The 27,866-nt window shown below is 41.4% G+C and overlaps 1 protein-coding gene across 3 annotated transcripts in view; it reads right to left on the bottom strand.

Moving 5' to 3' along the window:
* Positions 1 to 27,866, bottom strand: part of LAMA3 (laminin subunit alpha 3) — a 254,194-nt gene that overhangs the window by 39,476 nt on the left and 186,852 nt on the right. For all 3 annotated transcript variants that reach the window (XM_034642115.1, XM_034642116.1, XM_019796476.2), the window contains 16 exons: positions 27,284 to 27,393; positions 24,828 to 24,908; positions 18,459 to 18,565; positions 15,496 to 15,546; positions 14,458 to 14,609; positions 10,380 to 10,490; positions 10,162 to 10,273; positions 9,771 to 9,938; positions 8,347 to 8,543; positions 7,088 to 7,204; positions 6,308 to 6,462; positions 5,895 to 6,036; positions 4,998 to 5,100; positions 3,144 to 3,260; positions 2,880 to 3,059; positions 2,223 to 2,365 (listed from right to left, as the gene is read on the bottom strand). In XM_034642115.1, the coding sequence (XP_034498006.1) occupies positions 2,223 to 2,365; positions 2,880 to 3,059; positions 3,144 to 3,260; positions 4,998 to 5,100; positions 5,895 to 6,036; positions 6,308 to 6,462; positions 7,088 to 7,204; positions 8,347 to 8,543; positions 9,771 to 9,938; positions 10,162 to 10,273; positions 10,380 to 10,490; positions 14,458 to 14,609; positions 15,496 to 15,546; positions 18,459 to 18,565; positions 24,828 to 24,908; positions 27,284 to 27,393 (2,046 nt within the window). The remainder of the gene's footprint in view (positions 1 to 2,222; positions 2,366 to 2,879; positions 3,060 to 3,143; positions 3,261 to 4,997; positions 5,101 to 5,894; positions 6,037 to 6,307; positions 6,463 to 7,087; positions 7,205 to 8,346; positions 8,544 to 9,770; positions 9,939 to 10,161; positions 10,274 to 10,379; positions 10,491 to 14,457; positions 14,610 to 15,495; positions 15,547 to 18,458; positions 18,566 to 24,827; positions 24,909 to 27,283; positions 27,394 to 27,866) is intronic.

Raw genomic sequence — 27,866 nt, 5'->3', positions numbered from 1 at the left:
ATGTTGGAGTGGGGTACTTAGTGGTTGTGTGGGCTGTCATTTCTCGAACGCGCTTGTGACTGAGCACCCCTCACCCATTTTACAGGCTTATTTTATGACTCTTTCTCTACTCCCCTCTGCCCTCCAGTCTACCCAACCACATCCTGAGTCTTTCCTAGCATGCCCTTAGTCACCTGGAAAACTCTCAGTCTTTTTAATTTTTTTAAATTAAGAAACCATCTTATGTATACATAAAGAGAATGGAGAACATACCTGTGTATTCATCACATTCTTAAGAAAGTAAACATGAGTGGTATAATTGAAGCTCCTTGCATATCTCACCTTGTCCCCATTCCCCTCTCCTGTCTCAGGGGCCACCACTACCCCAGATTTAGATTCCCATGTACAGTCCATGCATGTTGCAATACTTTTACTAAAATGCATCTCTCTATAAACTGTAATTATTCTTATTTCTCATGTTTTAAATATTTTAATATAAATGGTATCTCTACACGTCCATCTACAACTAGCTTTCTTGGCCTCACTCTGTTTGCAGGTGTATCTGTGTTGACACACCTGCTGGCTCCAGCTCATTAACATTTCTTGTGGTATGGTCTTTCACTGCATACATTTATCACAATTTTATCCATCTCCTATTGATGGACATTTGGCTTTTTTCCAATTATTTTTTCTGATGACAAGCTGTGTCACATTGAACATTCTTCTACATGTCCTTTAGGACCATTCTGAGCCTCTCCAGACAGAAATGAGTGTTGTCAATACCTGCTTAACACAGCTTTATCCAGCTTTCTTAGAGTAGTCTGCTACCAGGACTATGGCTTACTAATCTCTGTGTCCTGGGCACCCAGGAGAGTGCCACACAACCCAGGCGCTCAAAAGTGCTGGCTTATTTTTAAGTTGTATTTTATTATTTTCCACTTACGTGGTACTAATCCAGGAACTACTTTACATCACATAGTAAATCCTAAAAATCTCATGGGATCCATCTTATTATGTACCCTGCCTTCTCTACAGATGAACAAAGTGAGGCACAGAGAGGTAAAATAACTGGCCCAAGGTCTCATAGCTCATAAGTGACAGAGCTAGGATCAAAACCAAGGCAACGTAGTTTGGTTAACAAGCTCTTAACCATGGTGTTATTATACACTTTAAATTTTGTTGGATAAATTAGTGAATGAACATAGCAAAGCAAAAGCTAGAAACATAGTAGTTTTCATTTGGTTTTTATAAAGCACGAATGGGTGTGAAAAGGTAGTGTCTTCCAACTGTGCCTTATGCTCTTTGTTTTCCTGCTAATGGTTTTGGGTTTGTTGTTTTTTTTTTTAAGATTTTATTTATTTATTTGACAGAGAGAGAGAGCACAAGCAGGAGAAGTGGCAGGCAGAGGAAGAGGGAGAAGTAGGGTCCCTGCAGAGTGCAGAGCCCAATGTGGGGCTTGATCCCGGGACCCTGGGATTATGACCTGAGCTGAAGACAGACACTTAACCGACTAAGCCACCCAGGCACCCCTGCTAAAGGTTTTATGTTGGGAGTACTTCTCTTTCCCAGATGTAAGGGCTCAAAAGAAGTAATAGTGAGCCTTGGAACCAACCACAGTGTCCTTAGGGCAGTGATACTCTGACTTGGTTTCCCAACCCTCTGTCTCCAAATATCTCACAGGGGCGTGGATGAAAACTGCAAGATGTTTCATGAATATTATTTTAGGACAAAACAAAATCTGAGAAAGAAGTGTTAGGAATTCAAGTAAATACTGTCAAGGTTAAAACAAGAAAGGCTGATGAATTTGTGTTCCAATGAAGAAAATCTGCTATAATCCTCTGTCCTCAATAAAGGTAGATTTTACAACTTTCAAGTTCTAATAAGAAACGAGGGCCTGTGCAGTATCACATCAGCACATTCTGATGATAGAACCCTTACTTGAACTTGCAATAACACTTCACCAACTGCCGTCTGGAGGAGAACCCTTCTTCCTGCCTACATAAATTCAATGGGGAGGAAACTGCTTCAGGTCTCCGACATACCAGATCATTTAGGGCATGAAGGTAATGTGCATTTTTGAAGGTTGACAGAAGGAAGTCAACTTTCACATTCCAAACAACCAAAGAATTAGAGTAAGAAAGACAACAAGTTCATGTGTAAACAAATGCCTTCCCTTTCTTGATGAATGTGGTGACTTCTCAAAGACGGAGCCTTAGTGCCTGGCAATGTGGGGACACACCTACCTTATTTGCAGCATCTCTAGCCTGCTGAATTAGCTCCCGGATACGGTCCACATTATCAGAGATGTTGCCCAGTGGCAACAGCTGTTGGTTGATACTTTCAATCTTGCTCAAAAGATCAGGCAGTTTGTTGGTTAATTTCTTTACTGTTGGTGAGATTACAAAACAAATTTATAATTGTGAGTTGAGAAAAGGTTAAATACAGATTTTCTCATTGACAATATTTGTCAAGTGTTATATTTGGTTCCAAAATATTGGCTAGGATGACTCAGAGTCAGGTAATACCTCTCCTAAATACATCATGTATTTTAGCCCACGGCCTGGTTATCAAATCATCTTTCTTGGCCCTTCAGAAGAAAATAAATCTTTGGTTTTTGATCTTTAATATCAATTATAATTTAATACCTCATGATTAAGGGATCTGTATCTCCACTCTATAAAAGGTAAAATCAATAGCAGTGTTAATGGATTAAAAAAATCCTACCTAGTTTTTCTAATTAATGGAATGCCCATATTTTTTGAACGTATTACGTAAAGCTGCTCTCTAATATTTTAATTTCTAATTTTGGGCTTTACCAGGGAGGAATTTAAACAAATTGACCAAAGCACATATCAATACAGAAACTGGGTAAGATGTCCTGGCCGAAGGGCGCCTGATACCTGAGTTATCCGCGTCAGTGAGAGCCTTGTTGAAGTCTTCACTCTGTGTGCTCCTATAGGTGTCCTTAATTCTTGTCACATCTGTCTGAATGGGGCCGAGCCCATCTAGCACCTCATTTGTGATGTCGTCGGCATTTCTGATCATGCTCTTCGCACTACGGATCATGCCACTGATGTCATCTAATGCACACACAAAGAGAGCAGTCTAAGAATCTGAAATGCTCGACCAAAGAAGCCAAGTACAGTGGGTAGGGAGATGCTGACCTCTCTGTATCCCACGAAGGTCATCGCGGATGGCAGTGATATTGGTGTCAATCAACCTTTTCTGAGCTGTCAGAACTTTCAGAGTCTGCTGTAGGTTGTTGAGAGCCGGGCTGATCTCTACAATAAAATAAAGCAGTGTGCGGCAATTACCCATGGGTTTTGATCTTCGATTGGCATTGGTGGCCCCTGTAGTAGCCAGCATCCACAGAGCATTGAGCAGACCTGCATCTCAGCGATGCCCACCATACGCACCTAGACCCACAGCTCCAGGGGACTCTGGTTACAGAGGCCAGGAGCATTCCCAAGCCTGTGGTACCAGGCTCCTCAGAAATGCCCGTGAAGAAAGGGAGAGGCTTAACCATTTAGGGGAGGGTTAACTTCCTCTCTGCTCAGGGCAAATGTCTCTGCTTAGGGAAGGACAGGGAGGTGACTGTCTTATTCACATGCTGGGAGTGCTGCGTCACAGTGTGTTGTCTGGCACTAGTCTGGGCTTAGTATTAGTACATACTTAGTGAGTGAATGAGTGAATGAATGAATGAATGAACAATGCAGAAAGGATGCCTCTTCAGTCAGAATATAATAAAGAAGTGCTGTTGAGAGAGCCTTATTCAAGCAAATAGACACACAAAGGAGGCTTTGTTTCTGTTGTTTCTCTTTGTTTCTGTTCATTTCCACACTGACACATTTAAGGAGATTCAGTGAAAGGGAGGGAGGTCACAGACATTCCTAGCTGATAACATTGCCACTTCGGGGTCATGGAAAATGACCAGTGAAGGCTTAAAGACCCAAGTGAGGTTATATGGCTTAAATTATGATTCCAGGACTGATTTAAATAATAATATAGACAAATACCATATGATCTCTCTTATATATGGAATTCGATTTCTAGAAACACTCCCAAAATGAAAACAACAAGCTCGTAGATATAGGGGACATATTAGTGGTTGCCTGAACCCGGGGGTGGGGGTGGAAAAAATGGGTGAAGGGGATCAAAAGGTAAAAAGAAGCAAACAAGCAAGCTGGTAGAAAACAAAAGAAAAAAATACCAATGTAGTTAGCATCCTAACCCTATTTAAAACACCAATCCTCACCTCTTAGCTCAGATTCTGTAAAGGGAACAGATGTCATACCAGGAAATTTTAATTCCTGCAATTTGCTAAGCAAATCATTCTATGTCACTACACATTTTTTCGAATGTAAGTTTTCATGTATTGAATTTTTAAAAATGAAAAAAAGATAAATACATTTATTTACTGTCAGAAGGCATCTAATCACTAAAGGGGCTAAGATGACCTCTTGGCCATGAAGGAACACGAGAGACCAGAGAAAAATCAAGAGACAGAATTTTCAGGACACTGGAATTTGCTGAGATTGAGATGGCTTAATTGTTTGGTAAAAAATAAATGGGAAATTTTCAAAGGTAAAATTTATGATTCACAAAGTCTCATGCTTCACAGTGGTAGTAATTTTGGTACTTTTACTTACTAAGATTCTAAGACTTTTGAAGCCCCAGTGACCTGGAACTATTATCTGGGCCTTCAATGAGAAACCAGCCCTGCACACACCTCTGGGCTGTGTGGGTCTCCAATGCCATGGTCACGTGTGGATTAAATGCCATAGGCCCCCACACAGGCCCAAACAGGCCCGTCACCTTCAAGATTTATGTATACTCGGAGGTTCTAGTTAATTTAGTACATGTGAGAATGTTGGGTGGAAACATCATTTTATAAAATAGACCATGAATTTACAAAGCATCGTCTGCATTGACACTGAGATTCAAGATGAACGTTTGCTTCTAGCTCATTTTCAAGCCCTTGGCTATCCCAGCCACCCCCTACCCACCAACCCTAATACCTCGGCGGAGCTGCTTCTGTGTTGTCTTGGCTTGCTTTAAGAGTTTATCACTGTCGGAACTCAAGGTTTTCGCTTTTCTTGGAAGATCTTCCTTTATCACTGTCTGAAAGCAAAGCATTTATGACCATGTGGCTTACCTTAGGAAATGTGGAGTGAGATTTTCATCCTACTCTGAAAATCCTTATCTTCAGTCGTAAAAAGATGAGGTTCAAAGGTGGGGGGAGGTTTAAAAAGACTGTCTCTTTAAAGATAAGAGTCAGAGCTGTATGTAGGTAGATACTCAGGGCTTGGGAGGCGGGCTCTTCCCTGGTGACTGACAAATTACATGACACCTGTCTCATTTTTTCCCTGTTGTTTGCACAATACCATCTTCAATAACTGAGGACAGAACTGAATTGCTTTTAGGTTTTCAATATTTAGGAGATAAACGTCTTTAACTTTCCAAGAAGGCTTGTCCCCTAATTCTTTGATGTTTAATATTTTGTTCTTTATTTTTAGGTATGGGAACATTATATGAGAAGATCCTATAGGACTCCAAGACATGCCTAGGTGTTAAAGACAAATGACAGGAAATAAATGATTACCAAACTGTGTACAAAATCTCTCTCTTCTTTGGGAAATGTCAATACTTAATCACAGCCTAAATCATTCCTAGAGAGGGGCAGGATATACTACTCATCTTGGTTCAACATTGATAATCAGTGTACTTTCCATTTGGTTTTACAAATGGTTTTTTCAGCTGTGCTACATATATCAAAATGGTTACGTGAATACAGAAATGGCCCACATCTAGAGCAAGTTCACGTCTATTCTATACAACAAATTCTGATTTAAAATTACGCTTGTTTATATTCCTCCGTGCATACAAGAAGAAAGGGTGCCAGCGCAGGGGCCCACCTGCAGAGCAGACTCGGACGCGCTGGTGGCCTTGTTGGCTGCATCCTCAGCCGCTTTGATGGCGTTGAGGATGTTTTCATAGGCGGTGGCAGCATCCACCGCACAGCGCACCAGCTCGTTCCCACTGGTGTTCCTCTTGATCCTGGAAGACAGAGCGGGTGAAGGGCTCCAGCAGCCCCCACTGCTTGCAGCTGAGGCCCTCCAACCCCCAGCCTCCCTGATTCATTGGGCAAATGGGAGTCCAGGAGTGGCGAGGACGCATCTGGGAATCAAACCCCTGTTGCAGGTTAGGTTGGGTTGGGCCCTGGGCCCTGGGTCCCACCCTCCACCCTGTTCTGGAGACCCAGCTGTGAGGAAGGCTTTCGCACTAGGCTCCAGCCGCGCGTTCCGTTAGACCTCGGGGGCTCACTCACTCCTCCAGCTGCTTTGCCAGCGCTTGTAAAGACTGCGCATGCGCTTCTGCCTCCGCCACCAGCGATGCCTTGCCGGTGGACTGGGAAAGTTCTCTCACTTTGCCGCTTAGCCCATGTCTTTCTTCATTTAAAGTGGCCGCTAACTTTTCATATTCCTATGTTTTCAGGTAAACAGAGACAGTGTCAATTCAAGCAAAGAATGAATCTGCCGTTTTCTTGAACTGTCATAAACTTCAGGCTCCCGGGATGCATTACTTCAGTAGTGGTGCTGATAATATTTTTCTAAGTTTTTCCACCATTTGAACATTTTTCTTATGGTGGGTACCCCCTCTGATAAATTTTATAAATGCACACTGTTATCATTAGTGTAAAGTTGTACTAAACCAAAACACTTTCTCTTTTCTGATTTAAAACTAGCGATTATAAAAGATATTTTCCAAATACCCGTTGGGGCTGCTAATGTGGTCAATCTTTGATCAGCCCTAAATAGGTCCCGCTAATAAAAGTAGGCTTGATATTTTAAAAAGAGAATTCCAATTTTGTTTTGTTATCACAAAAGCAACATTTGGTCACTGTGGGCTAATTAGGTGATACGAATAGACATCGGGAGGACACATCATTCCGCAGCCCAAGGGGGCACCACGGTAAACATTTTGGTTTATTTCCTTCCATCTAAAAGACATATATTGAAGAAAAAACACAGGTTAGCCCATCTCCTAGTTTCCTCGTATATGATCTGAATGTTTTTTCAATTTTCTGGAGAAGGAGTCTTGTCTGTACCTGCTGGCTGCTCTCCATCCGCTGCAAGAGCATGTTGGTCTGTAGTAAAGCGGAGTCAGCGGCGGCTAGGTGCGTGGAGAAATCACTCCGCAGGGAATTCATTTCTTGAACTTGTGTCTGGAGAGAACAAAAAGAATATCTGCTTGAACTACATGAGATGTTACCAGAACGTTCTCTTGAACTTAAAGATCATCTAGGCATCTACAGAGTGAGGGGAAATCAGTTCACTTTGCAGTGTGGGTGTGTTGTCATGGTTTCCTCAAACTCTGTGCCAGGGAAACAACGGTTAGCGCTGTGGAAGAAGCTGGCAGATGAGGCGAGTCAGCTCTGGTTTGTGCAGCAGAACGAGGGAGTTTCACTAAACAAATCACCAGCCATCACCATGCTCTATGTGCCAGGCCCCCTGAGGACATAGAGGCGCTTCAGCGTCCCTAACAAGAGAGCACACAGGACCTGGGAAGGCCAGGCAAGGAGCTGCCACAGCTCCGAGACCCACAAAATTGGATCACGCTCCATCATCAGCCGTGACACTGGCAATGTCAGTGACTTTCAACAGTGGAGTTGCTGTCTAAAGAGGCTTCGGGAGTTAAGCGTATTGCCATCTACTAAGACACTATTTGTTTTCTTTTACCAAATTTTTCTTGTTGGGGGTCAGTCCTGTGTCATTCCACTCTGACCTGTCATTTTATAATGCCTCACGCTCATGTTGCTGGCTCAGCATATAATGAGCACCACTGAAAAAATGTATATGCTATGAAATATTGAGCTCCAAACCCTGTCTCTGCAGCTCCTGCATGAGGCCTGTATTTTAATCTATTTCCTGTAATGCAGATAATGGCTTAAAATGCCTTTGCCGGTGATTATGATAATGATGTTTACCCAGCTGACACAAAGTCAGTTATTTAAAACATATATTATATACTTGGATTTAATTATAGCAATATTGGATTCATTTCTCATCTACTTGGCAGCATTATTCCTCCAGTACTCCATCAGCCCGGGGCAGGGGTAAAGCAATTTGCTCCGCTTTCTCTGTGGTTTAAGTTCACAATCTTTTCTGGCAACTGAGGAGTAGGAATGACTTTGGTTTTGCATTGAATTCCTGATTCCTGTTTGAGAAGCCTCTGTTGGACAGACAGGCGCATACAGACCAGATGTACAAACGGGAGACTGGCCAGGCCACTTTCTCAATGATAAAGATCGCTGCTTCCTCAGCCTTGTCATTAATGAAAGTGTGCTGATGCTGACCGTGGACCCACCTTGATGGATTCCAAAGACTTCTCGTTTTCTCGGTTGAGGCCAGTGGCCTGCTTTGCTTGGGCAGCTGCCTCCTGGAGCACGGCACGGAGGTCACTGAGTTTGGCTTCGTAGTCATGTAAGGAATCCCGCATGCTCTTAACCAGCGCACCGTTCTCCCCTTGGTGCTCTTCCAGCCAGCCCTTTATCCGCGTCAGCACTGGAATACATCATGTTTTTTCACTTGAGAAATGAGTACCTTGAAGCTAAACTGTAAAGACTACAGAAGAACAGTCGAGTTTCCGCTCGTTTCATGGTTTTCCTTGAACTTGCAAGTGAACGGGAAAGGAAAATAACACTGATGCGGCGCCGGCTGTGTGCACGGCTGTGTGCCCACCTAACCACACGAAAACAGTAACGTCGGTCTCGTGTTTCAGATACGGAAAAGGACAGCCTGAGAAACTAGGGCACTGACCCAAAGGTGCATGAACGGTCAGCCTTGGCGCTTGAACAAGCCCTGCAGAGTATAAAGCACGTACTCCGGACACGACTACCAACACTACCAACTAACACGCTACTATTACTAACTACTAACTGCCGACTCACACTGTCTCCTCAGTCAAAAGCACAGACTAGTATTGAATTTGAACACTATAAATGCTAAAAGAAAACTGTTACCATCTGTATATTAACCATTGACATATCATTTTACTAGAGAAGATCAGTATTTGAAAAACTATGCACCAGACTTATATTTCTCACAGTTTTGAACTAATGAAACATTTTCCCTAAGCAGAACCGTTAGCTATATTCAGTATCTACGCCCAGATTTTGGTTCAGCAATAGTAGTGCTAATACCAATTTGTGATTCCAAACCCTGATGGTGGTGAGGTGACCATTAAAAAATGATACCATGAGAAAGTTGGGTGGAGCTGAACGAAGGAAGAATAAAAATGGAAAGAAGGAAAGAAAAAAATGGAATTAAAAGGAAAAGGAGGTCTCAGTGTCTAATGTCTTAGGAGAAGAATCTATTTTTTTTTTCTTGCATGATGGTAAGTTGTTATATTCTTACCACCTCTTGGTAGTTTGGAAGGGCTACCCATTCTCACATGAGGCTCTAAAAGTCGTGTATGCTGGGGCGCCGGGGTGACTCAGTCAGTTGAGCGCCCGATGCTTGATTTTGGCTCAGGTCATGATCTCAGGGTTGTGAGATGGAACCCCACGGCAGGCTATGCGCTCAGCACAAAGTCTGCTTGAGATTCTCTCCATCTCTCTTTGCCCCTCCCCCACCCCTAAAATAAATAAATAAATCTTAAAAAAAAAAAGTCACGTATGGTGAAATGATGAGCCTCTCCACCTGTATCCGGGGACCTGACATTGTACTTCGCACACTCTATTTCAAGCCCATGAGAATGGACTGCATGCAAGGAGTTGGGAATGTCCTTACAGAGCAGAGCCTCTGTTTTTTCAGCTTCCGCTTCTGTCAGGTGCTTTCCAAAGTTGCGGTTCCGTAGCTCCGTCATCATGCGCTCGGCTTCAGCCCTCTCTCTGGAAAAATCCCCTGAAGGCAGGTTGTTTCCTTCCCCATTTGTCCCAGAGATCTGCTTCAAGAGAACTAGAAAACATCGAGGAGTTTATTAAACTGGGAATTCTGGACTCCAGTCGACTACTAAAAAACAAAAAACTGCAGAGATTTTTATGGAGGGTTCATATTAGTTTTTTAGTGTCACTACAGGATCTTTTTCATAATGTTGAACTCTTAAGGAGAAATTCTTTCAGGGCACAGAATAGGCTATGCAATAAAAAACCATATTTAATTGGACTGAGTAACTCCTTACTGTGCACATTCTGGATGACATTTTTAATCTTTGTGTCCAGCTCTTTCGTGCTTTGGGTGGTCCGATCAACATTGTTATGTAATGCTTGTGCTTTTCTGGAATTTACTTGAACCTTTATGAGAAATAAGTTGATTAGTAAAACTGTTGATGGGGGGAAGCTAACAATATTTTGGGGACAACAACAATAAACAGTTAACAGTATTGACTTAACACATTACCTTTTCTTGCAAAGTTTCAAATTCACGATTCAAACTACCCAATTCCTTTTCTAGACCATCCATTTTTAATCCGTTATTTGAAATTGCAGAGCGGTAGGTAAGTAACTGATTCTGAAAGTAAAATGCAAAGTCATTCTCACATTAGAACAGAAATGTGGAGTAAGTCCTATCAACTTGGTAATCCTGGTAATGATACAGAAAAATTCATTTAACAAGCCCAACGCTGGTCCACAGGAAAAGACTGGGTTCTTTGAAATCGGCTACTTGAAGAATCTACTTTCTTTTTTTTTTTTTTAAGATCCAATTTATGTATTTATTTATTTAGAGATAGTGGGGGGGGGGCAGAGGGAGAGGGAGAGAGAGCATCTTGAGCAGAATTGGCGCTGAGTGCAGAGGCCGATAGGGAGCTCAGTTTCACAACCCTGAGATCACGACCTGAGCCAAAAATCAAGAGTCAGACCCCCAACCGACTGAGTCAACCAGGTGCCCCAAGAATCTACTTTATGATGCAAGTTGTGACAAGGCTTTAAAATAAACCTAAAAACATGAAGAGACGGGAGATTCTTCACTTGAGTTAGTGACCTAACCTTAAAGAAATGAGGGTGGTACCACTTAGCTGATGCATTACTTTCCAGACTCTATAATACCTTTCGTTGCTTTTAACCTATATTTAACGTTATAATACTCAACGCAGTGTCTAAGGCTACTTTAGTGGAGGAACCATTGGATTCAAAGCATCTAAAGGCAGGAAGGGAACTGAGAGCTCATTTAATCCAATGCTCTCACATTACAAAAGAGAAAAATGGAAGAAAATGGGTGACTTGTCCATGCCACCGCTGTAGAGCTGATCAGGGATTGCTTAGGGACCAGAATCCAGGTTCCCTGTCATTCTGGGTACTAAACTGCCTCATTACTTTTAGAGGGTGACATTGCTGCACATGATATCTTGAGTAGTGATTATTTTCATTTTTGGGGGGGAAAAAACTTGTTAAGACCTTGAAGTAACGTACAGGAAAAAAGCAATACTATTACCTCCACTTGCATGTGAGAGAGCCAGCACTGGGGGGGTGGGGGGGAACACAGGCTTTACAGCTCAAGTCCAAACCCGAGATCTGCCACTTTGTAGATAAGCCTCACCGAGTTTTATCTCCTTCATCAGTAAATGGGGGATTATAATATTAAGCTGTGGGGTTGTTTCGATGATGTTATAAAGTGTCATGTACACACGATCATTCAGAAGTGTTATTCCCCTTCTCACGCTTATTCCTTGTGAATTTTCACAGTGTATGTATGATCTAGCAAGAAGATAGTTCTATTTTAATTTTGCTATGGGAAAACTGAGACATTTCATTCTATAGAATGTTAGTAGAATACCTGGATAAGTGGAGTGGGTAAAGTGTGGTCTTTGGAATTTGATCTTGGTTCGAATTCTAGAACCACCTTGTACTAGCTGTGTGATGGCAGGCAAGTTACTTAGCTTTAACATGCGTGGTAGATGAAAATAACACTATTTTCCTCATAGGACATTGTGAGAATTAAATAAAGCACTTATCACAGAGTCTGGCTTATAAGACCGGTACTAAAATTCTGGTTCCCTGCCCTTCATTGAAAAGGTGCAGGTTATATTGATGACATCAAAGTGACTCCAGTGGCTACTTTTTCTCTCAAAACATAATGGCCTTTTTCCTTTCTATATTAAGTCTATAAATCATGGACTAAAATTTACCCTGATGGGATGGAAAAGAGCCATTTTTCTAGCATGATTTTTTGCTATATAAAGTTCACCCTTGAACAACATAGGTTTGAACTGCATATGTCCACTTATACATCAATTTTTTTCAATAAATATATTAGAAAATGTTTTGGAGATTTGTAACAATTTGAAAAAACTCGCAGATGAACCATGTAGCCTAGAAATACCGAAAAGAAAATTAGAAAAAGTTAGGTATTATTGGACGAATACAGTATAAAATACATATACAAAATATGTGTTAATTATTTTTGCTGTTGGTAAGGCTTCTAGTCAACAGTGGCCTACTAGTAAAGTTTTTGAGGAGGCAGAAGTTAAATGCAGATTCTCAGCTCTTCAGGGTGTCAGTGCCCCTTAACCCCCACGTTGTTCAAGGGCCAACTGTATACTCAGTTACAAGCACTAATGGGTTTAGAATTGGTCCTCATTTCAAGTGCACTCATTAAACATTCCCCAAAGTCTCTATCACTATGTCTAGTTTAGGGTTTTTCTCCTCTATTGAATTCTTTTACTTCAGTGAGTAAATTTTTTTTCATTTCCATGATTTTTAGCTGAATCTTTTCATATCTACCCCTCTTGTTTGGTTTCTAGTGTTTTTAACAATTTTCTAATTTCTTGTTCTTTCAATTGAACTGTTACTCTTCAAAGTAATTTTCAGATTGTCTTAGGATTTTCATTTTCTCTAGGGGGAACTCATCTATTAATGGTTGCTCCTGTTGGATGTCTTTTGTGTTGATATTTGTCTATTCCAATATCTGCAGGTAAACATTGTCTCCCTTTCTCTCTGTGCTTTCTGTGCCCTGACCAGTGATCTTATGGCCATTACCACTCCCACCCTATATCCCCGAGGGCAGAACCAGGTCTTACATTGGCAGCTTAGGACTTGTACCCTATGGTGATGTTGAGGATGTCACATTCCAATACAGACTCTGGTTTGTGAATCATGTCCAGGTCTGTAGCTTTTCTAGTTTCTCATATACTCATTGCTCAACAATGAACACTGGGCAGTTTCAAGGGTTTTTTTAAGGTTCCATTCATAGGCAGAAGTGCCCTCAGTTTTCCCCAGGGAGCCTGATTCTGGCTGTGTGGGGGACTTTAGGCCCTGTTACTTCTCTTCTTGGCTATCCTCTGGGCCACCTTCTTTCCAAGTGCACATAGAATATTGTCTCAGATGAACCGTACCCTGGGCTATGAAACAAATCTCAACACATTTTTAAAAACTGGAATCATATAAAGTATGCTCTTTGACCACAACAGAATTAAATTAGAAACCAGTAATAAGAAGTTACCTGGAAAATTCCCAGTTTGGAAATTAAAAAAACACATTTCCAAATAATTCAGGGGTCAAAGACATGTCATAAGGAAATTAGAAAATCTTTTGAATTAAACAAAAATGAAAATACAACATTTCAAAATGTGTGGAATACAGCTGAAGTAGTGTTCGGGGGAAATTCATAGCATTCAATGCTTATATTAGAAACAAGGTTTGAATTAGCAAGGTAAGCTTTCATCCCAGAAAATGAATAGCCAATTAAACCCAAAGCAAGCAGAAGGAAGAAAAAATATGAATAATAGCAGAAATCGATGAAATTGAAAACAGAAAAACAATGGTGAAAATCAATGAAATGAGAAGATCATTAAAATTGATAAACCTCTAGCCAGAATAATCAAGGAAAAGAGCTAAGACATAAATTATCAATATTAGGAATGTATGAGAGAGTATTACTATAGATTTTGCAGATATTAAAAGGATAAAATGGAAAAACTATGAAAATTTTACATAAACACATTTGATAATTTAGATGAAATGAAAAAATTATTTGAAAGGCACAAATTACAAAATATCACTCAAGAAGAAATAGATAGTCCCAATAGTCCCATATCTATTTTTTTAAAGATTGAACTTACAGTTTATTAAAAAACAACAACAACAACAAAAAATCTTCCAACAAAGAAAATCCCAGGCCCACATGGCTTCATTGGAAAATTCCATCAAACATTTAAAGAATTAATTCGAATATAATACAAAGCTTTTTGATTCTTCTGAATGCAAAATATTTAGCTAAGGGCTCTAGAAGAAAAATCAGCCCAGAAACATGCAGTAAGTAAAGAATGTTCACTTTGAAGTATCAGTTTTGTGTGTTTACTAGTACTTTCCAGCAGTAAAAACCTAGTCTCCATTTGGATCAGAGGAAGGAAAGACCCTTGAGCCTTAAACAGAGTCAACATCTCCCCATCTCCTGCTTGAGGGGTACTCATGCATGCAGCATCTATCCACCAAAGAGCTATTCTGGGCCTGGCATTGTGCTGGGTGCACGGGGTACTTACCCTCAGGTCCTTGATCTGGGTCTCCAAGTGCTTCATCTGCTCCAGAGAGCTGGTGCTGGCACTCAGGCCATGCAGCTGAGACTTGACCAGGTGGAGCTCATTGCCCATGTTGGCCAGGTCATTCAGGAGTGTCATCACACAGCTGTCACAATCTGTAGGGGCCACAATCAAAGGCAAATGTGCTGTGGGCTGAAGCCACGGGTGTGTAAACAGAATACAAGGGCTGTACAGCCCAGTTAATATGCACATAGGACATCACAGGCAAAAATCACAATCCTGGACTTCTTGGGAGGGATGCAGATTCTGCAAAAGAGAGATCTCTAGACAGGGAGCATTTTAAAAAGAAGTGGTGGAGTAGGGGAAATGGGTGAAGGGAGTCAAAAGGTACAAACTTCCAGTCATAAGATAAATAAGTCCTGGGGATGTAATAATGTACAACGTGGCGACTGTAATTACCAATACCGTATTGTGTATTTGGAAGTTGCTACAACAGTCTGTCTTAAAAGTTCTCATCACTAGAAAAAAATTGTAACTATGTGAGGCCGTTAACTAAACTTATTGTGATAATTATTTCACAATATATACAGATATCAAATCATTATGTGGCACACTTTAACACGAAGTTGCATGTCAATTATATCTCAATAAAACTGAGAAACATGGTGATTCTATGCAACATGTTACTTATTTTGTACATGGGAAAATAATAATAAATAGCTTTTATTTATCAAGAGCTTGCTATTTACCAGGCACTACAATAAGAGATTTATTAGCATTTTCTGAGTAAATCTGTGAGGTACGTATAGTTATTATGTCTATTTTACAAATGATGAAACTGAGGTTTGGAGAAGTCAGGTTATTTGCCCAAGATCATACAGCTATGAGTTGACAGAGGCTGGACCTGACCCTAAGAAGTCCTCCCCCCGCTTCCTCCCACCTTTGCTTTCCCAGCCTGGAAAGTGCACGTCCCAGCACTAGGCTCACATATCTTAAACTAAACCCTACAAGTCAGAAAGGAGGGGGGCTTTCTTTTCTCACCATCACATTCTTCTCCAGGGCCACCATCTTTGGGCTCTTGATTTATGCAGTCTGAAAAGAAGGATAACCAAAGAAGATATTGTGATTAAACTTCCTCTTCATCTGCTTTTTAACTTGGCTTTCAGAAAAGCTAGTCTGGGAAGATTTTAGTCACCCAACTATCCAGCATCACTGGCTCTTCTCTTTTCGCTCCTTTATGCATTCCATTCTTCTGGGAGCTTTTCCATCTCCCACTAGTCTTGCTGCAGGAACTTCTCTCATGACCTCCCTGACTGTATATTCAGTTTCTTCTCTATAAACGGTCATGATATTCTTATCCAATTAAAACCCCTAATCGTTAGTCTTAAGGCTTTCTTCGTTTGATAGCTTCCTATATAACTGTTGACATCTTTTCCAGTGTCATTCAAGAACATTCAATAAACATTGATTGAGCACCTTTGGGCGTCCACGGTGTGCCATGGCATTGTGCCACATACAGGAAATACAAAGCTACTAAGACAAAAATTCCTGCTGTCCTGTAGTTCCCTGGTCCCATGGGAGAGGCAGAAAAATTACACAACAGTGTGACAGATGCTGAGAGAGAGATATGCACACAATGTTAGTAGGACCCACTGCTAATTACCATAGATATAAGCTAGATTTTGAGATTCTGAACTATAGTCAGGAAAGCCTACTGGTCATCCTTGGACATTCTTTACTCTTTCCATTTCTACTCTTTCCCCCATACCATGCATTGTTACAATGAAATGTCCTCTCCCTTCCCTCTAGAAAAATAATCTAACTTCACCACAGGAAATCTCAAAGCTCAAATTTTTTCTAGACGTGCTACAAGGAGGCTTTCATGTTTTGTCTTCTCAGCAGCAGGCAATATTCCATACTTTGTGCGTATATCTTTTAAACCATATTTACTTTTAATTGTAATATAAATAATGTAAGTTCACCATGGAAAATTTGGGAAAGTCAGAAAAATAATATAAAGACATCACCCTTGATCCCACCCCTCAAAGACAATGTCTCCTTTCTATATTTGTAGACATTTTAATTTATTATATATATATAATCATAGGTTTTTCTTACTCATCCTTTTTTTTTTTAACTCTTTCTTATGTGTATGTATTGTTATGTCACTTTCATTTTCTCAACTAGACTATAAATGCCCAAGGGCCAGGAAACATGGTTTTATTTTCTACACAATCTCCTACAGCATCTCAAATAGTCTAGGGGGACTGGCTCATGTGGATGATTGATTTATCAGTGCAATTTTCTCAACAAGTATGAGTTTTGACCACGAAGGAATTAATAGGTTATTAACTAAAAGAAAAAAAAAAGAATGAAAAAGAAAAAAGCTCACAGGAACAAAAAGTCTCATATGTGAGCATTTTGTTCCATTTGGGGAACACATAGTTACCATCCTTATTTCAGGTTGCTTTGCTGTTGTTGTTGTTGTTGTTAGAGTAGGAGACAAAGAGGGTTGAAAAGATATTAATTTCATGAATATGCTGTGTGTGGTACTGAAGCTTCTCTTTGAATACCTACAGTCACAGTAGAAACTCATTTTTTTTCTGCAACAGTCCTTTTCATCTTTAAACCCTTGACATGTCTTCCTTGGGATGACTTAAAGTAGATTTCCCTCTAGCTTCCACTCCTTGGGTGCTAGCTCTTATGACACATAGAATAAAACCAACACTTCTCCCACACATCAGCCTTTCAAATATGTCCTTTCTGAGTCTTCTTCTCATGGTCCTGGTTTGTCAATCCTTCACGTGACATGGCTCCAAGTTTTCTCAAAGTCTTACCCTCTTTCTGAACAAACTGTAGCTTGTCTACTGTCTTCTAGAGACATAAGCCTCACATGAGGACTTACATGACCAGCATACCAGGAATGGCAGACCACCTGGTTTTAGACTCTAGAACTCACTAAAGATCATATGAGGTGCCCTAGGGGCCACATTACTCTCCTGAGCCATATTGAACTTCCTGCTAAGACCTCAGTCTTTCTCACGTGTTGCTACTGAGCCACAACTCCCTTATCACACACTTATTTTTATGCCATTCAACTATAGGACCACAAGCTTATCCCCAACATAATGTTGTCTTGTTAGAATTGGTCCATTGTTCCAGGCTGTTGAGTCCCTTAAGTATTCTAAATATGCCATAGGAGGCATTTTCTGTCTCTCCCAACTTAGTGTCATCTGATAACTGGGTGGGCATGCCTTTTATATCTCCATTCAGGTCAACGGTGTTAAACAAGATGGAGCCAAGGATTAAGCCCCAGTGCATGTCAATAGATACCTCATTCTAGACTGATTAGAATCCATTTGCTCTACATTCCTTTGGGAACAGTCACTTGACCAGATCAAATCCACACATTCTTCATCTCGTCCATAACTATAAAAATAAGAGATTTTATCTAAGGTTTGGCACTATGCTATATCCGTGATATTTTCTTGGTAAATCATGTTAATATTCTCCATCAAAGAAAGAAGAAAACCCGCTTCCTTTTTCTTCCAAGTTGTTCCTAATGAACCCATACTAACTCCTAGTAATTGTCTTTTCCTTGGTATGTGAAATCCATCCCAGCTCTACCACCCACATCCCAGACATTAATTGCTATCCGAGAAAGAATGTGTTGACTCCTTCAGTTACACACATGAAGAAAACTGATGTGATGATAACCTTATAATGCCAAGGGAGATCTTAGCAAAATCTGAGCTGAGGTTAGTTTGGCTATCGTTAGCTGAGTTTTAAAACAATTTATCTTTTTTTAAAAAGCTGACGTGAAGTCATTTATTTACCAAACTGTAAATACTACCTAAGCATTCCCAAGGTTGTCAAAACAAGGAGACAATTTGTTCACTGGACTCGTGTATCATGCTTCCTGAAAATATTTGTCAGGGTTTTTTGTCTGCTCTTTTTGACCAGATTGATAAACGCAGGTTAACAAAGGTGTGAGTCCATCTTACCTCCAGTCAGGGGGTGACAACTGCCCAACTGGCCATTGCTGTTACAATTGCATGGTCGGCAGCTACCTCCAAGCTTCTGGGGATTCCCAAAATATCCCGGTGCACACCTACCCAAAATAAAGAAGAGGAGGAGAAACACCCAAAAAACTCATCATGTGTTCCAGCCAATTTTCTTCACCTTCTAACTCCCTGTTTGGGACATTGTGACCCTATGATAGGAAGCCTGACATGGATTTGCAGGAATGAACATCTCTCAATACAGAGATATTTATGACTTGAATGAGGACAGAGAAAGTGGAAGGTGGGCAGAGCTTGGTCCCTCCTCCTTGATACCAGGGCAACAAAATCCTCAATTACTGCTAGAGTTGAAGGGCAGATAAAGTGCACACAGGATCCAGTGGTTTGACCAATATGGAAATCAGGGGTGGATGAATTTTATGCAAGAGTTATGTTCCTGAAGATATCACACAATGAAATATTGGTTACTTTATGGCTAATTTCCTCAAGGAAAAATTTAAAGTAAAATTCATATAATTTCAAAATGCGTTCAAAAATGGACATTTTATTAATACTTCCTATTGCACTATTTCAAGCCTGCATAATTCATATTTGCACTAATTGCTGCAGTGCTGTATTTAACAAGCTTACACAACTGAGAGCAGTTACAGTGCCTACTCTTGGCTTGGAGCCTTTATTATTCTAGATAATTTAGTGATGAGAACTCAGTTCCTTTTAAAGTTAAAAGACATTTCCTTGATTCTGAGTTTCTATTAAAAAACAAACAAACACACAAGGGTGCTGTGTGGCTCAGTCGGTTAAGCGTCTGCCTTTGGTTCAGGTCATGATCTCAGGGTCCTGGAATCGAGCCCTAGGTCAGGCTCCCTGCTCAGTGGGTGGGGGGGGGGGTCTCCTTCTCCCTCTCCCTCTGCCCCTCCCCCTGCTTGTGAATTCTCTCTCTCTCATAAATAAATAAAATCTTAAGAGACAAAATAGACACGTTAATGTGAATGTAACATGTTTCTGGAATTGGGATGGAAACTAAAATATTAGCAAAGTTCCACATCCACTCTATGCCCCCCAAACTGTCATTCACTCAATGTGTGTATGGTTTTTCATCATCAGTGGAATTGACAGAATCAAGAGAATGTAGTATGTGACTCTTTTCCCTAAATTTAAGCTTTGCATCAAAGAACTGTTAGGTAATTTATACAGGCTTCACCAATGGCTACACTGGTGATATAGTGCAAAGGACATGGGCTTTCAGTCAGGAAGAACGGGCTGGATCTTTGCCTCCACCATGTGCTGTGTAACGTGGGCTGCTATCTTAACCCTTCAAGCTTCGGTTCCTTCATCTACTCCTGTCATGAAAGTGTAAACGCCACAGGGTTTATCGCTAGCACCTGGGCCCATATTAGGTGCCACATAAGTATATGCAGAAGGAGTAAGTGAATAATTGCACTAACAACGCCTGTTTTGATGGATGAATATGAGATAAAAGTGTAGCGAAGAATCTAATACAACGCTTGCACATAACAGACACTCAATAAAAAGTAGCTACCATTTTAAAGCCATGATGAAAGATTCATGTATATGTGCATCTATGTATAATTGGTATCATTTGAAATTACTACATTTCAGAAAGCAGACGGGAAGCCGAAAACCCATGTAGTCCCTAATTATCAAGCAGGTAACTACTCAGAGGTGGTTTATCTAAGTCTACTGAGCAAGTTGGCATAACGCTTCACTTTATGTGACAGGCCCTGTATCTACTTCACAAACCATGCTATGCAAAAGATCTATGTTTTCAAGATTTTATTTATTTATTTGAGAAAGAGAAGGAGCGAGAGCCATAGAGATGGCATGAGTGGGGGCTGGGAGGGAGAAGCAGACTCCCCGCTGAGCAGGGAGCTCGATGCGGGACTTGATCCCAGGACCCTGGGATCATGACCTGAGCCGAAGGCCAATGCTTAACTGACCGTGCCACCCAGGCACCCAAAGATCTATGTTTTAAATGCTTTATTTTTAGATGGCTCCCCTATATCTAAACTTTCCACATAAAAGATATGTAATTACAAAATACTTCATATTAAAGTCACATAAATATTCAGGAAGTTTGATTCCACTTCCTCCTCACTCTTGCAAAAAGCGTTAATTACCGATTACAGAAATAACTGGGTCCCTTATTCTCATTTTAAGGTAGCGTCCAAACACAACGGACTGAAGTAAAACTTCCCGATTTCGTAGATGGCATTGGGACAACAAATAAAGAGCAGAGAACATATTTGTTATCTGTAGCCCCGAGTGGCAGAGGGAGAAATGTGCCCCAGAGCACGGTATGCACCCGGAAGCCTTTCCTACCCCAGCACTCAGATCGGCTGCTCCCTCCTCTGCCCAGCCGGCTCCTGCTTTTATTTTTCCTTTTCACCCTATCCTGTCCTTGTAGCCACCACAGCATCACTAACGACTAGTGCCGGAATGATGCCTGGCACAGAGTGGGTCCTCAATAAATGCTTGACAAATGAAAAAATTTGACATTAACATGGCATTTACCTGTGGAAAAGTTTAAAAAAAATTTAAGAAACACTCATTTACTTTCCTGAGACAGCAAACGTAACAAACATAAGCTGTGAGAACTGTTAATTAAGAATTTCTCTTTTCAAATCTGCCGCCTGCCAAATGAATGTCTCAGCCAGCCTGTTGCTGTTTTCTGCTTCATTGTTTGTGAAGAACCGTGAGGAGGATTTCACCAGGATGCCTCTCCCAGGTGGAAGTCTCACAGCTTTTCAGCCACAGAGCCTGGAAGAAACTTCCAATGCCCATTCCACCCACCATCCTTCCTGCCTCAATATGGCGGCCCCTTCTGTCCCTCACCCCTGGAGGCTGGTTGGAGGCCCCTCCCACAGCAGCCCAGGCAGCCCGACCCAGCCCTGTTATGTTCTTGGTCCCTGTTTCAGCCGCTGGTTTGTGTATCTGCCCACCACTCGACTGTAAAACCCTGAGGGCAGGGGCGCCTGGGTGGCACAGCGGTTAAGCGTCTGCCTTCGGCTCAGGCTGTGATCCTGGCATTCTGGGATCGAGCCCCACATTGGGCTCCTCTGCTATGAGCCTGCTTCTTCCTCTCCCACTCCCCCTGCTTGTGTTCCCTCTCTCGCTGGCTGTCTCTATCTCTGTCAAATAAATAAATAAAATCTTTAAAAACAAAACAAAACAAAACCCTGAGGGCAGAGTCTGTGCTCCACCTGCTAACGTGTCCCTAGTGCTTAGCCCAGTGCCAGGCATGTACTAAGGTCTCCATACATTTTTCATTGAAAGAAAGAATGAATAATAGATGTGAGGCAATTGTGGGCAATGTTCCTCCTGTGGAAATGGAAAAGAGAAGAACCTTGGAATTGCTGCTTTTTACCACAGGACAGTGCCCAACCCCTTAGCTGCTGCTCAGGGATCCCCATAATAAGGCAGTCTGCACCTTCCTCTCATGGCGAATATCCTTGAGGCCCTTGGGTTTTTTTGCATTACTTCCCTGACTTGAGCCACCTTCCAGCCCCACCGGGCTCTTGTCATCCCTTACATCTACCTAGGTCCCACCTTGTCCATCAAATGTCTCAGATAACCCCAGTCTAGAGTGGCCCTGCCTTCTTCCTATGAAATCCAGCTGAATACATTTTCTGGTTTTTTTAAATTACATAAAACTCTTCTAAAGTTTATCCAGGAAAATAACATGCCAGAATGGCCAAGGAAAACATTTTAAATAAGGATTATGAGCAAAGCCTTGTTCAACCAAATATCGAAAGGCGTTTTATACTTTCAGAAATGACATGGAAATGATAAGGGCACAAAGACCAAATTAAATGTACAGAAACGAGTCTAAGTTTATGTGGAAATTGTGTAAGTGCACATTGACCTTTAGCGAATTCGGCTACACATACTTGACAAAAGAAAGAGAGGTGGGGGAGAGAACAAGAGTGTGACAGCATGAGAGGAAGAGAGGGAAAAGCAGCAGAGTGTCTGTCCCCATTCACTCCATGACCATGCTTCCCGCAGTGAGCGTGACATGAGGGATTGGAATCTGCCAGACCCCTAATTGGCCCCCTTTCCTTGTGCCTCCCCTAGTGTGAACATCTTACCCTGCTGCTGGTGGCTCTGGGATGCGTCAGTTACTATGTGCATTTCATGCAGCATGGGCCCTGGGTTATGGTGATGGGATCCTGGGATAGTCAGAGTTACCTGGACTCTGGCCAATTCCGGCTGAACATGTTGACCCTAAATCCACCTATCATGTGAGATGCCATGACACCACCAAAAGGCTAGCTTTCAAATTTTCACCAACATGAAGAAATAAAACTATAAAAGTACTAAAAGAATGCATAAACATTTTTATAACCTCCTTAAGCATGACCCCAATGGCTGACTGCCTGAAGAATACAAGAACAGATACATATAACAAAACACAAAGCCAAAAAAACCATAGAAACAAAAAACAAACTGAGAAAAATATCTGCAACATATAGTATGAAGGGTTCATTCCCTTCCAAGGAATTTGTACAAACCAATTTAAAAAAATGAAAGCACATTCTACTAGAAAAAAATGAGTAAAAGACCCAGAAAGCAATCCAAAAAATAAGATTTACAAATGGTCAATAAGCACATGAAAAAAATCCATCTAATTATTAAACAAAGAAATGCAAATTAAAATGATATACATTTGCCCCCTATCAAACTGGCAAATATTTTAAATATTGATCATTTCTAGTATCACTGGCCACAGAACTTGCTCTTCGCTACTGGCAAGAACAGAAACAAGGATGACTTTTCTGGAGGGTAATCTGGCAAAATATATCAAAAACCTGGAAAATGCACCTGTCCTTTGATCCAAGGGACCCACTTCTATTAATTATATCTTGTGGATTTATGCACACAAATAATTAGCTGCAAGGATCTACTCTTATGGCCGCTTTGAATGGAAAGCAGTAAAACGATCTCAAAGACCAGCAGTAGATTCCAGAACTTTTCAGGTCTGACATAATGTTATCAGTGAATACTTACTGATACGGAAAGATCATGCTAACCTCCCACTAAATGAGAAAACAAGTCGAAACAGAAAGTGAAACGACAATCTACTCCTGTTTTTAAGAAAACATGTGCACACAGAATGATATGTAAGAATATACAAGTTTTAAATGGGGTTTTCTGTAAATAAAATGATTATAAGTCGGATTATACGTCAGCATGCACAAGTATATAGGGCTACAGACAGGTGCAGTGGGCCTCGTTAGTTCTTTGCTCACCTGTATTACATTATTTTTACAAGTATGTATTGATTTTATGATAAAATTATTTTAAATTTAAAAATATGTTGACCACATGATTTATATGCTATACTGTTACTTTTTCAAATATGTATGTGCTATTTTCCCAGGTAGACTGTGAATACCTTTTATAGCCCTTGTAATGCTTGGCAGTGCCTTATGTATGGTAGCTAATCATGAAAATTTGTTCCTGAATAACTTAAGCTTGGCTCTATGGCCCTTCGTAATTAAGTTTATAGTTTCCATTTTGCAACATTTATTCTTTTGTTTCATTACTGAACACCTATTACAAGAACAGTACCACGGTAGGCAGTAGTGATTCAGAAATGAATGACACAGACTGTCCTGCAGGGGTTCGTAATGGGTGGGGATAGAGAGGGGATAGTGTGTGTGTAGGAATATTTAGGGCTGTGGATATGTGTGTGTGCACACAGGAGTATGTAGAGATGTATGTGGGGTAGAGGTACATAGGGATGCATCTGTAGGGCCAGGAGTACGTAGGGATGAGTTTATATGGAGCTAGGGCTAGGTAGGGATATGTGTGCCAGGAAGGGATATATAAGGACAAGTGTACGGTGGGTAGGGATATGTAGGGATGTGTATATGTGGGGTAGGAGTATGTAAGGAGGAATTTACATGGAGGTAGGACTAAGTAAGGACAAGTAGGGGATATAAGTCTGTAGGGATGTGGAGAGGGAGGGGTACCAGGGAGTGTGAAGGGGATAGGAGTATGTAGGGGTGTGTGTTAGAGGTATACAGGCTATGACATGTTGGGCCTCATTCTCAAATTTCTAAAACACGTAAAAAACAAGAAAGAGAAGGAAGTTAATAATTTATTAAGTGAGCAAGCTTGTATTTTTCCCTAGGGACCTTTTTCCAGCCTCCGTGAAACCAACAGCCCCTCCCAGCTCCGAGCCACGCCCCAGCGCAGCCCCACCCACAGCCCGGGGCCGACTGATGGCAGAGCCCACCCTCCCTGTGGGCTGGCGGGGGATGAGGGACTGAGGGACGGGAAGGGTGGCAGTGGGGGAAGGGTGGGAGTTGGGGGAGGGGCAGCACCCACCTTTCGCACTGCGTGCCTGTGTATCCGGGTTTGCAGAAGCACCTCATGTTTCCCCCGTTCACTACACAGCCAGTGGCAAAACTTGAAGGAAGACAGAAAAAAGCCTCAGTAAAAACCTAAATCGATAGGCTTCATGCTCATTATTTTTTGGCCACAAAGCACTGACTTTCATTAAGTGGAAACAGACACCAAGAGTCTGGTTGCTTTTTATATGAAGAAAAATATGTCCATTAAGACTTGTATAGATAATGATGTACTATCTCAGCTCACACTGGGCATATCTTGGTAAATAAGGACTGAAGGGATTTATTTGGTTTTATTTTTGGCTTAGAGAAATACATTCCTGCACTTGAGACAGAGCAAAGTAACTCATTTTGGAAGAGATGATTACAACAGCATTTTTCCAGGAATAACAAGGAAGGAATAAAACAAGTCTAGGCAGAAAAAAAGAACAGACAGTTCTGATTCTTCAAAAAATTTTCCTCCTTGTTTATTCTAGTTCTTTCATATTGGGCACATTATCTCCCAGGAAGAAAAGGGGCCGGGCCAGAGGGACCAAGGCACAGAGTGGGCTTGCCCATCTAGGCATTTCTGTGGGCACAATCATTGGTGATTTTTACATTTTTCAAATCAGTTGTGGCATTCCGATTCTCTTTCTTTTCATCCTAAACTAGTACATATTTGGGAAGCCGCTTTTAAAAAAAAAATTAAGTGAGCAGATCATGAAGAAACTCTGTTGCCTTGAGAAATGTCTGTGAACATTACACTGAGTAAATCTAAGGGAAAATAACTCCATTTATCATTTGCTGATAAGAGAATTCTTATCTAGGAAGCTACTCTTGGCCTAATAGACGGATAGAGTTATACTTCTAAAGGGACAGTTAGAAATTCGTTCACAGTACAAATATTGCTGGGGGGAGAACTAGATAAAAATAGTGTTTCATTGATAAATCTGAGGAACTGTGCATTACTTCAACTGCATGAAAGCCAGGAGCTGGCCTTCGTGATAGTAATACGCTTTGCAACCAAAGAAGAAAAGTTTTCCCCGAGCACCCCGTGAAAAGCTTGTTTCTCCTCCCTCTGGCTTCTGTTCCAACAAGTCTAGGCAAGTATCAAGTGATAAATCCTTTTGCAAATAAAGCCACAGGACTGAGCAGGTTTAAGGAGTATCAAATACACGGAGAGCAAAACAGGGTGCACATTTCAAACACTCATCTGCAGAAAAGCCACATCGGGGCAGCGACTTCTGATAACGTGGCCAGTTTCTCAGATACTGGCCTGATACTAATTAGCCTTGTGGTCTGCACTTGTGTTTTGAGCTATGTGCTGCTTATACTCTTAGCAGTATCTTCCTGATTTTCAAATCAACTTTTGCTTCGTTTAGTTACGTGTTAGATTTTGCTTGGACCCATTGCGAACGTGTCACGATGAGCAAGAAACAGGACGAGGTACCAAGCCCAAATAGAATTTGAGTTATCATGAACTATAAGTGGCAGGTTGCGGCCTATGTGCTGGGATCTGAATGACAACTCAGGTCACATCACTCCGTGGCTCAGGACTGGCCTGTGGCTTCCATCACACTAAGGATAAATCCAGTGCCTTACTAGAGCCTGCAAGGTCCTATGGGGTCCGAACCCTGGGTGCCCCACCCGCCTCACCTCCTGGCCCTCTCCCACACTGCGCTCCAGCCACCTCCTTACTCCACGAACACGTCATCACAGGGGTTGTCTCTTGTCTTTTCCTTGCCTCAGATCCTCATTGCTGAGATATTGCCCCATTTACTCCATTTCATTGTTCCCTGGTCCCTGCTCAGAAAACCCTCCTACTCTCTGTAAAGAGTTTGCTCGCTCGCTACCAATTATATAAGCCTGTTACCAACCTCATAGCCCACCTCTATCTGAAATTACGCTTATTTATTTGTGCATTTAGTTCCTGAGTGTGACAACTGCCCCCGCCCACATTCTCCAGGTGAAGCCTCATGAGATGGAAGTCTTTGCCAGTCTTCTTTACTTTAGCTGCCCCAGCACCCAGAGAAAGCTAACTCCTAGCCCCATATTGGGCTCTCAGCAAATACTGTTTAGCCATTGAATGAAGAGTGAAAGGAAAGCAGAAAAGGAAAAGCGCACAAGTGTATACTTGGGAAAAACTGTTCTTGTTTGTTTTGCATTTTTGTGTGTTCTTTTTAAAATATAACTGCTTTATTGAGCTATAATTCACATACCATACCACTTGCCCATTTCAAGTGTACAATTCAATGGCGTTTAGTAGATTCACAGAGTTGTGCAAACTATTGGCATGATTGATTTTAGAACATTTTCACCACCCCCCAAAAGAAATCCCATATCCTTAGCAGTCACTTCCTACCCACCCCCCCAATCCCACTCCCCACCCCCAGTCCCAGGCAACCACCAAACTACTTCCTGTCTCCATAGGTTATTTTCAAGCTCCCCCAGTACCTGTTTGAATGAGGACACAGGCAGACGCTACAGGATCCCTGGATGGCGTTCCCATAGTGACCCTCTTTGCAGCGCTCACAGTGGTCTCCAGCGGTGTTGTGCTGGCAGTTCTTGGGACAGATGAACATACAATTAATTAATAGCAGCCGATTACATTTATTATTATTAAGATCATTTTCACCTTCATTACTCACACAATTATACCTCAAGTCCTCTGACTCTGTATGGTGATATCAGTCCACGAATATTTTTCCAGTCTATCCAATTATTGTTGGTGTTAAAAAAAAATGTTAAGTGCCCTTCCATTAGCTATTCGGTGCTTGCATTGGGAGGATGAAATGGAGAAAGACAAGCTGGATCCAAACTCACTCCAATGTTTCATAGCTGTGCTGTCTTGGGCAAGAATCTCCACCTCTCTGAACCTCAGTGTTTTTTTTACAAATCAGTTTTATTGATGTATGATTTACACACAATTCTAATTCTCTTAGGATATTTAGTTGAAATAATACCCACTTTCCAAGGTTGCTGGGAGGATTTTAAAAAGTATATTAGAGCGTCAGCAAAATGCAAACTCCCTCCCTCT

Source organism: Ailuropoda melanoleuca, chromosome 14 (assembly GCF_002007445.2).
Source record: "Ailuropoda melanoleuca isolate Jingjing chromosome 14, ASM200744v2, whole genome shotgun sequence".
NCBI classification, from domain to species: Eukaryota; Metazoa; Chordata; class Mammalia; order Carnivora; family Ursidae; genus Ailuropoda; species Ailuropoda melanoleuca.
The sequence above is the reverse complement of the archived record's forward strand: the minus strand, read 5'-3'. Positions and strand labels throughout refer to the sequence as shown.